General features: G+C 43.3%; 1 protein-coding gene across 1 annotated transcript in view; it reads left to right on the top strand.

The window, feature by feature from the left end:
* The first annotated feature begins 908 nt into the window (after positions 1–908).
* Positions 909–11,432, top strand: part of XK (X-linked Kx blood group antigen, Kell and VPS13A binding protein) — a 123,427-nt gene continuing 112,903 nt past the window's right edge. Inside the window, exon 1 of the mRNA XM_085622573.1 lies at positions 909–1,449. Within this exon, the coding sequence (XP_085478699.1) occupies positions 1,205–1,449 (245 nt within the window). The 5' untranslated portion in view covers positions 909–1,204. The remainder of the gene's footprint in view (positions 1,450–11,432) is intronic.

Below are 11,432 nucleotides of genomic sequence, written 5' to 3'. Positions count from 1 at the left end.
AAAATAATTGGGGAATTTGTAACTTTCCTCAAAATATTCCAGGTCTGCAGTTAGAATAGTAAATTAGACTCCTGGAATATTTGAGGTAAAGTTGCTCTTTCCCCCAAATATTCTAGGACTGGAGTTAGAATAGTAAATTTGACCTTCCAGCGTCGCCACGCCCACTGCTGCTCTGAGGGCGCAGCTCAGGTGAAGAAACGCGAACTAACGCGGTAATGCATTCACTTCTATTTTAAGGACTGGTTCCCTGAACAATGATTGTTCGTTTGCCATTGATGGTGTGCAAACGCGCGTACTATCACCAGTCCTGGTGATCCTCTTTAAGTGGCCCTGGGGTGAGAGCATTGCAGAATTAGCCTCGAAATGAAAATGTTGTGCGACTTTCAGGCTGCTGCCCAGCATTATCCACCGAGCTGTTTCGTGAAACATCCATATATCTTTCTCTCAGCTGAAAGGCGGCCCCTACTCTATTTAAACGAGGACACAGTGTGCTATTTTAAGTGGTTCATCTTGCAGAGCCCTTAACAATCAAAAAAACAATTATCCCAGCTAAGTGTCAGTGTTAGGAAGTGGGAAGTGTCAAAGTGTGTCGAGGTGATAGGAGTCAGAGGCGCAACTAGAGCTAAATTTCGGGGTTGGGGGGAGGGGTCATTCTTCCAGCAATAGGCAGAGTGGATGGGGATGCAGGGGCTCTTAAGAAGGGGTGAAAACACAACAAAGCCTCGATGACAAGTAAATGGTCCTTTAAAGACCTGTGAAGCACTCGGGTGCGGCTGCAATAAATAAGACAGTCGCCAGCCCGGGAATCTGTCCCAGCCCACGAGGGGGCGGGGGGGGGGCCTGGAGCCCCTTGAACCCAACGGGCTTTGCGCGCCTGGTAGGAGTATCGGTATGGGGGTGGCAGACCTCTGAACATTGCTCCGGCATCTCGGCACATACGTGCATCAGCCCTACAGCCAGCGCCCCTTCAGTGGAGCTCCCCTGTCACCACCCGTGCAGGGAAGGCCAGTGTTAGGCAGCAGGCTGACGGAGCGGGCCGATAGGCTGGTGCCGACGGCAGAGGGGTCCAGGCTGCAGTAGGCGATGGGCGGATCCGCTTCCAGGCTGCCTGCGGCTGACAGATAGCGGCTCCCCTGGTCTGGGCTGCTGCCGCCTCCGCCTCTGCGCAGCCATCACCTTCCCTCACCGGAGGAAAATTGGGACCATGAAATTCCCTTTCTCCGTGCTGCTCTCCGTCTTCCTGTTCGTCGCCGAAATGGTGTCGGCCATGTACCTGAGCAGCACGTACCGGGCGGAGGGGGACCGGGTGTGGCAGGCTCTGACCCTAACGCTGGCGCTGCTGCCCTGTCTGCTGGTGCAGCTCAGCCTGGTGTTCATCCACAGGGACCTCAGCCGCGACCGGCCGCTGGTGCTGCTGCTGCACATGGTCCAGCTCGGACCCCTCGTCAGGTAGGAGCTCAGAATGGTGGGAGGGGCAGGGCGGGGGGTGAAGGTGTTGGGTGCGCGGCTGTGGAGGGACCAGCCTTAGCTCCCTGTGCGCTCTATACCTCAGGTGGGAGGAGGGGGCTTACACGTACTCCTCTCCAAACACCCCTGCACAAATGCATCTTGTGTGTCTGGTGCATGGGGAAACATGCTCTGTGTACCTGGCACACACAGAGCCGTGTCTTATATAGTCACACCAGGACGCGCAAAGCTACCTCCCACATCATTGGTTATACGGCCATCCTAGGCGCTGGCATCACCTGGGCAGGGCTCAGTATCTTGCACTGATGATGATGGCACCCGTAGTCCGGCCTCAGGGGGGTGGAGTGGGGACAGCGGATGGAGGCGGGCATTTCCATGACACCCATTCCTTTCGTCTCGGAGTGGCGATGTTACAAATGGCAGAGAGGCCTCTCTTCCATGGGAATCTTACAAGGCTGCTTGGTGTGCGGGTGTTTGTGGGCACGCGCTGCGCACCCATCTTCTGGGTGCCGAAAGTCTCTTTATGTGTTAAGTGTGCACGACAGGCCCCCCGAGTACGCGAGTCACATTCACGCCAACCCACAATTCGCCAATCACATCACCGACAATTGGGATGCAGGTGGGTTACTCGCACTGCATTCAGCAGTCCACCGGATGTGACCATTTTAGGAGGTTTACACGAGTGAGGAAAACATGAAAAGGCCCTTTTTTTAGTCCCAGACGAGGTGCTGGTTTCTGGGCAGTGGCTTTCATAGGACTTAGGTCCGCGGAGCTGTGACACCAGGCGAACAACATAGCAGGCAGGTATGCTTGTGTTTTAATTGAGTGGGTCGTCGATATCTGCGAACACACCGGAGGACAGCCGAGGGGCGGCATGCTGGGTGTTAGGTGAAGTGTGTATGCAGTACTTGATCTTTTTGTGTTCCTCAGCAAGGGTATTTTCTGTTTCTGCGAGGCTGTTGTTTAGTTGTTATTGATCTTTACGACTGACATGGTTGGATCCGATCGATGATTTGTCATTTGCTTGGGGTGGGGAGGCATATAGGGTGCACTTTAGAGTGAGAAAAAAGGCAGAGAATGTTTTATTGGCTACAGGGAATTAATTAACATACACTCCTCCTCAGCTCCGTCCTGGAAAATTTCCGGGTGATCTGTCAGGGGGGTGTGGGGTTCCAAAACGCTTTTCCCCCATGCAATGTCAATGGGGAAAATTGAACTCTTTGTGATTTGGTGTAAATCTGTTCAGCTGTGATTTGGTGTAAATCTGTTCAGCTGTGATTTGGTGCACATCTGTTCAGCCTGCGTGGGGTTCGCTGGGCGTTGGCCACAGCTGTGATGCACTGCTTATGACCTCACACATTACATCACAGATGACACCTCAAATCTGTGGTGGTGCAACATACTTATGTAAGTTTGATATATAACTGGTGAACTGTGTTTTGAAATTTTTCTAAAGTAATAATTCTTCAGTGAATTTCCCCTTTTTTAATGTAGGTTAAAATCTTACTACCTTCCTCACGTATAACTCCACTTTAACCTTTGTTTTTTCAGCGAATATGTACAGATATATGTAGGAAATTTGGTTATTGGTTGAGGGGGGGAACCCTACACAAGCAACAACTGCAATTGTTGTCAGGGTGAAACACAAGCAAACTCTAAAGATACCTGTGCTCAACCCTCTGGTAGTAGGGCACAAAAGTAGTCAGGTTTAACTTTGAGGCAATGTTTAATGTATTTGTTTGAATGGGTAAATACGATGGCAATGAATACCATGATATGTGCAGGTCTGACAACTGCAATACCAATAAATGCAATGCCAATTTATGCAATAATCTGTGCCCACACAGTAATGTCAATATTCATAAATGCGATGCCAATGTACACCATAACCTATGCCCGCACAACAGTGTTGATACCGGCAGTAATTATGTCAATGTATGCCACAATCCATGCACGAATGATAATGTTGTTACCAGTAAAAACATTGTTGATGTACGCTATAAGCTAGCCATGCATATTATTGTCAATATCAGTAAAGACAATGTACTCTATGACAACTGTAAGCGCAATGTTGAGAATGTGGATAAAAATGATACCAGTGACTGCCATATTATTCTCAGCAGTTCCAATGAACTCATATCATTGCTGTTGGATTTACCCCAGGTGACTTCCCCATCGACACTGAGTCAGAGATATATGGTCAGGCATGTCCTGCGACCAACACCCATGCCTATCGAATGACAGGTCACAGGTGGGGTCTCTCTTAACCCAAAGTCAAACGCTCATCTAGGGAAAACCCTGATCGATCCCAAAGACAGGTCCGGGGAAATTGGCCCCAATAAACCAAGTTTGGCCAAAGGCTTGTGCTCCCTAAAAATACCTCAAAGCTAGATACCACATGTAGATAGGAACACTCAGCCAATCAGGATACAACATGCACACTACACATAGTGATCACATGCTCCTCATGTCAGACATGTTAGACATCAAGACACACACACAAACTGGCAAACACTAGCTATCCCCGAGGTCAAGAACCATGTTTGTCCTTATCAGATGCCCAAACCTGTTAATTTATGATGGAGATGATTTTTAAGGATGGCAGAAATTACTTTATTGTACCCAATGAGATGTATATAATGTCAGCCAAACCTTTGTACACCAAGAGACTTTCCTCAGACACATTCTGTCGAGACTTTTCTAGCTGCTTGCCTTGACACTCTTGGGCGAAGTTAGTGCTTTATAAATCTAATATTCATTCTTTCATTCATTCTGCTGCGTTTAATTAAACAAACGTGTTCCTGTTTTGCTAAATGTCTCTTGTCTTTTAATTTTTTTAAGGTAAATTCATATCCAAGCAAGATGTTTATGTAGCACTTCAAACACTAATACAGTAAAAACACTATAATAGAAAAATCCCACACCAATTTACAAACATAGAGTAGAATTAAAAAAGTCATTTGAGACCAAAACAACAAAAATCCAATCAGTACAACTGTATAGATGCAATTTCAAAGATTTAGGTAAAAATAGTGCTTGAAAGCACTAAACACCAACTTGGGTTATCTGTTTGCACTCGACTGGGACCATGTCACAAGTTCAGATCGACCAAGGTAGTCTCGCTGACCAAAGTACCTTATGTCCTTGGTACGCAGTCTGCGTGGCGCTGCTTTGTGGGGCTTTGAGTTGTTTGGCATTGGTTACAATGAAACTGTGCGGCAAGGCTTAGCGCCACTCTGCGTCTATTCTGGAAGCTGTGCATCAAGGCTTTGCGTGGCTTTGCGTCTCTTGGCATCAATTCTGATGAGGCTGGCAGTGGTGTGATGGAGCAGGTAAAGCAAAATTTTGTATATCTCCTCTATTTTGCATGAAAATACAAATCACTTAATCGATTTCTATTATAATTTGAATTAATTGTTTGCTGTGTTATACTAACCAAGCTTTTTCATTTTTGGTAAACACAAACTACATGCGGGACTTATTGGCAGAATAACCATAATAACTAACTGTGGTACGCCTATTAATAATAGTACATGTGGTAATAGGATAGTGCATGATTTATGTCGCTTTGGTGACGTTTGCGTTCCCGTTTGGACCGAATGGTGAGTTTTATTGCTTTAAATGTCGCTAAAATCTAGGAAAATACTAATACATAAAGGGATTAGTGAGGGTTTAACATTAGAATCGTCATTTCTGTGTAATAATTATTCTTTTGTGTTTGTTTTGCTTAACTTGGCATTTGGGCCTACCAAACCATGACATCCAAAATGGAGTTCAGAAGTGACCACCGTCTCGTGAGCGCGATGTCTACTGCGCAGACTCGGCTGGCTCCGTAGACCTCCAGGCAACCTCAAGTCAGAGCACAGTGTTCCTGGTCAGGATAAAAATATGGAGGACTGCCAAACTTCAGTTAGTTAAAAAAAAATAAAAGAAGAATAATATCCACAACCAGGAGAGAATACAATGTTTCATGGACACGTCCAGGACTGAGGAAGTGACTTAACACTTCTTTGGGAACCAAAAGTATGGGAAAGTAGGATGATGTTAAAATGTTCTTCAAATGGACCAATCGGATTATAGTATTGTTAAAAGAAAGTTTCATGTTATCCAGAATTTTATTTTAAAAAGGGTAGTAGAATAGGGAGGAGTTACCGCACACCCCTACCAACCCCACAGGCGATGACAGACAAACTAGATGCTTGCACAATTCCTGGTCCTTTGGAGATCTATGGGACTGTGATGTGCTGAGCAAAGAACTTTTCCGGAATTTGAGTCTTGGCCTGCTTATTGGGACAAGAGAAATTCGGTTTATGCAGAGCCAATTGAATTAGAAAAGCCCCGATAGCAAGAATAGGTAAATATAAAATGTCATGCGATTTGTGTTGTTTGACTAAATTTCAACTTGATTGACCAAAATGCGAATTATATAATTGCAAACAAGATTTAGATAAACAAAAATTTGATTAACAGAAATTTTGAGTTTGTGATTTTTCCAATAGGAGATTACAGGATTCTGAAGCTTAAATGTGTTTTAGCTGGTTCTAAATCACCATCAACCAGTCCAACTAATTGGTCCATCGACCAAGTGGTGGAGTGCCTTGATGTTAAGGTTAGGATCCTATAGGTGGTGATGCAAATGTATATTCTGTAATATAATTTTTCTTTCCTATAGGTAATAAGTTGCCCCCTCCACATGTCCAGTGCATCATTCCTCCTGTGTGCAGACTCGTGAGAGAACGTTTGAGTGTTGGTGTTATGGGCCCCACCAATGAATGCGTGTGTGAATGAGATAGCATGACGACGGGTCTGCGACGCAAGGAGGATCTGTACATTTTGCGCCCCAATTTCGCGCTGGATCAGTTTTTCTGGTAGCAGATTGATGGTTTTATTGCATTGGTTTGGTGATTATTGCTTATGGATTTTGATTATTGATTGCGGATGTTTGGATGAGTATTGATTTATGTACTAACATTCTATGTTGAGTCGCGTTGCGTTCTATGTTGTTTTGAAGACTTCTGGGTTGTAGGAAGTCAGCTGGCCTGTGGCAAGTGAAGTCACATGGTGAATTGTTTGTTGCCCTGTAGGTACACGGGGAAAACGTGTGACGATTGGAGTCACACAACGCATTGTCTGGGTTCGAATTGGTAACATCGTCGTGTGTTATCGTTAGGGACATTTCTGTATGAAAGAGGTGTATGGGTAGCGAAGGCCACCTGTGAAATTTTGGTCTTAAGTAACAGGAGTCCATGGTGAGCTCTGATTACGCTTATCACTGGAAAGGTAATAGGTGTTCCCTAAGCTTGTTAGAAGGGTAAAGTAGAGGGAAGTGCTACTTTATCAACTAATGAAATAATTCTGTGGAAGGGCAGAGGTAAGCGCTGCTCTCGAGGAATACAGGATTCTGTGCGAATGGACTACATTTTCGGTATGAATGTGTGTAAGTGAAATAGCATTCAGCTTAATTGTGAAACTCTGGTCTTAATTCTCAGGAGCAGTGTAGTCTCCAACAGGTGTTTTATCTCCAGAGAAACGGTTAGCTGATGCTTGTTAGAAGGGTAAGGTAGAGGGAAGTGCTACTTTATCGGCGAGTGAAATAATTCCGTGGTAGGGCAGAGGTAAGCGCTGTTCTCGAGAAATACGGAATTCTTGTGAAAAAGGTCAAAAACTATCTCTTTATTAGCGAAACGGACAATGGTGGTGTTTTTATGTCATTACTAACAGATTTTGAGTAAAAGAGAGAGTAAGAGAAATGTTGCCGATAAATTTTGTAAAGGAGGGGTCAGCAGGAGTAGCGAGACAAGCTGACGTCAGAACGACCGCGCTGGGATTGGCCAGCCATTACGAAACGTAGACGCTCCGGATTGGTGCGTTAGTGTACGCCGCGCTAGGAGTGGAGAAGTGACAGGGTGACGGAGATGCTCCGGATTGGTGCATTAGTGTGAATCGCGCTATGATTGGATAAATCAGCAGAATAGTCGTAGAAGAAATCTAGCGATACTAAGAAGAGAAAAAATGATGTATTACGATCCACCAGCAAAGGAGAAAAAGTCCTGGTTTGGAAAGATTAAGAACTTATTTAAGAAGGATAAACCGATTGTGACTAGAGAGGGACAGTTGCTTCCTCCACCGAAATCACCCGCATCCTTCATGGTTGCGAAATATGGGTATCATACATGTATTTGGCCAGACAATTGGGCAAAGTATACAAAAGATGAGGGAGTTTTAGCATTTCCAGAACATGGTTCATTCAATTTAGCGGTATTAAGGAATTTAAGAGAAAGAATGATGAGATTAGAACCGAGACCTAGACCTACTCAGTTTGAAGCATTGACAGAATGGGAAGATGAGATGTAAGAAAGAGAACGACAGCGGAGTGGCGGAAGGTATAAATACATGTTTGGTAGACCGTGTGGACAAGAGAATCATGATGACAGAATGAGGAGATGGCGAAGTGCAAATATCGCTGATGGGAGGTTCCCTATGAGAAAAACTGAAGAGTCTAGTAGTAGAAAATGTATAGAGAAGAAAAATAATACAGGATCAGAAGGTTACAAGTATGGTGTGCATGAGTCGGAGGATGATGTACTTGAGGACATGTTTTATAAAAATCCTCCCCCGTATCAACCAAATTCCACGTTATTGACACCAAGTGCCCCAGTAAAAGAGACACCACAAAATATAACATTTGAGTCAATGCCACCTGAGGTAGGGAGAAATAATCCCTTTAGAGAATCAGAAAATACACAACCTGGTAAAATGACAAATGAAAACTCAGCTGAATTAGCCAGAACTACTTTAAAGTTAACTGAAAAGATTAGGGAATTGACTAAGAATATGGAAGCTGTAACTATTTCTGTAACAATTGGACCCGTAATGCCTATTTTTGATAAGCAGAAGGATAGTGAACACTGTCTAACGATCCCTTACAATAGTAATAAACAAATCGAAATGGAAAAGAGGGACTCAAGAGAGAATCCGTGGGGACAAGTGGCAGGAACTTCTGGATTAAGTACTCCTAAAAATTTGACAGTGAATCAGAGCCTAGCGAATAAAGCAATAATGACTACAGAATCAGTACCAGGGACACCAAAGAGTTTAGAACAACAAGAAATAAACCAAATCCTGTAGGTCCTACTTCAGAAGAACTAAGTGAATGGTTAAGGAGCGTACAGCAAAAAGATGCTGAACCTCGACCTCTAGATGTGGCAAAATTAAAAATAGTCCTAGAAGAATTAATAGTAGGGACTATTCCCACAGAAAAATTAAAAGCATATCAGGATGAAGAACTAATGTTTCTATGCAAAAGCATAACATGGAGAGCAAGAAATTTACATGAAAAATTGGAAGAAGTAGCAAATGAAATGGGTATCGATTTTGAAAAAAATAAAATCATTACAAAAACCATACAGAGTAGACTGTGCTGAAAAGGACTTTGAGAATTTGAATACAGCAGGAAGAATAACTCAAATTAAAGAGCTTATTGTTTTGCTGAGAAAATGGGGCGACGTAGATAAATGGAAAAGTAGGTGGTTTCGAAAACGGGACGATGCAATAGATAAAACGTTCGCAGCTTTCCCAGCAAGAGAAAAAGAAAAGGTGGTAACTGAGTGTCCCATGAGGGAGATTCCAGGAGGAGGCTATGTGCATGTCCCCTTGGACGAGACAGGACATTTTATCATTCACCAACGACTTTCCTCGCTTGCAGCGAGAAGCCAGTCAAGTGGAACCTGCAGGTAGACAGATTTGTAAAATTATCAAAAGTACTATGGATTGATTTGAACAGTTTATTTGACATAATTGTGCCAGCAGATCTATGGGCAGAATGTAAAATTACAATAGGTTGGCCTACTCAAGAATACCCTAGGGATCCCAAAACAGGTGCTCCTGATCCAGAAGTAATGAGAAAATACGAACAGGTAGTTACCTTCCTGAAAAATAAAGTGCCTCCAAAAGAAACTGATTGGGTAAAGATTGATAGAACTCACCAAGAAGTAAAAGAATCTGTACATGCATATTATGAAAGATTATTATTGGCTTTTAAACAATACAGAGGTGATGAAAATTTGAGCGAGAAAGATCGTTTTGTATATCGATTTGTGTATGGGTTGCGTCCTGAAGTAAGTGAAATGATTAAACAGCATACAGTGGATTGGCAAAATAAAAAAATAGATGAAGTACTGAGACATGCAAAATATTTTAGCGAGGAGATTGAAGCCAAACAACGTAAGTTAAAAGAAAAAGCCATGTGGGCTCAAGTAAAAGTGGCAGAAAGACAGGAAGTCCAACTGATTGAACAGGCAAATGGCATGAGCATGAAACAAAAGCCCAATATTGGGAAAGGAAAAGGGACAGATTAGTATAGAAGAAGCCAAAAAGAAGTGGCCATGTCATAACTGCGGAAGGATAGGGCATTGGAAGACCGAGTGTAAATTTCCTCCAAGTGCCAATGGCGATAATGCATCATTGAATCCACAGGTGCAGAATGAGGTGAGTTGTCAACCGCAGCGACAGCAGCAGGTTGTTGCCCAACAGTGTCAGGTGCCAAAACCGCCTTTTCCACAGAGCGTAAATCCTCAGAGATACAGTAATGAGACAGGATTGTACAACAAAGAACAGGTAACTAAGCTGCCGCGCGCTAGTGCTGTTTCGCAGTATTGGCTACAACGCGATGAGAGTGAATCAGAAGAAAGTTATTGATGGTGCCGAGGAGAGGAAGAAGAGTGCGTACTTGGCGCAACTCTAGAAGTAGACCAGACAGGCCCTTTTGTGGATGGAAAGATTAATGACGAAAACATTACTTTCCTAGTAGATACTGGTGCTACTCGTTCAACTGTTAGATCAGCTGATGTCAAAAATCATCCTCTCTCGGATGAAACAATCCAAGTAGTTGGAGTATCCAACAGACAGATAAAAACATATCTTACTGAACCAGTTAAGGTTAAAATAGGGAAATTTTCTGAAATGCCCTGTATTGTCGTGTGCGATACAAGCCCTGTAAATTTGTTAGGAAGGGACTTGCTGTGCAAAATGAACTGCACAATTTTCTGTACTCCTGATGGTATAGCTTTTGAGACTACTGATGAGGATGTACTGTACAAAATGACTATAGCTAATATGGAACCTGAAATTACTGAGGCATTTGCTGTATTTGACCCCGAGGAATTGCCTCAGGAATTGAAGAAAACAGTGAAAACGGAGGTATGGTATTTCACGGGAGAAGATGTGGGATTAATGAAAAATGTAGATCCCGTAAAAATTTCTGTAAAGGAAGGAGTAAGTTACCCAAATATTCCACAATACAAATTGACACCTGAGATAATTGCAGGAGTTACTCCTATAATAGACAGAATGATTGAACAAGGTATTTTGAGGGAAATAATGAGCAGTCCGTGTAACTCGCCAATTATAGGTCTGAAAAAGCCTAACAGAACTTTCAGGATAGTACAAGACCTGAGAAAAGTGAATAAAATTGTTGTATCATGTTGTCCCATTGTACCAAATCCTTCTGTGATTTTATATCAGATTCCTCATGATGCAGAATGGTACACAGTGATTGATTTGTGTCATGCTTTCTTTTCCATTCCTTTGCACCCTGACAGCCAACAGATTTTTGCGTTCCGGTTTGGCGAACGTACTTTGGCATGGTGCCGAATCCCTCAGGGATATAGAGAAAGTCCATCTATATTTAATCAGATATTGAAGAACTCCCTAGAAGATTTAAAAATGCCTGAAAGCTCGGTACTAGTCCAGTATATCAATGACCTATTGGTGGCACCGAGGACTCAAGAAGCTTGTGTAGTGGATACTGTTGCATTGCTGAACCATTTAGCAGATGGAGGACTTAAAGTATCCCCATCAAAATTACAATTCTGTCAAAAGGATGTACAGTATTTAGGCCATAAAATTGAAAAAGGGCTAAGAAATGTGACTGCAGATAGAATCAGGATAATCAAAGGAATGAGAGC

Source organism: Triturus cristatus, chromosome 8 (genome assembly GCF_964204655.1).
Source record: "Triturus cristatus chromosome 8, aTriCri1.1, whole genome shotgun sequence".
NCBI lineage: Eukaryota > Metazoa > Chordata > Amphibia > Caudata > Salamandridae > Triturus > Triturus cristatus.
This window is presented reverse-complemented; position numbering and strand designations above follow the sequence as displayed.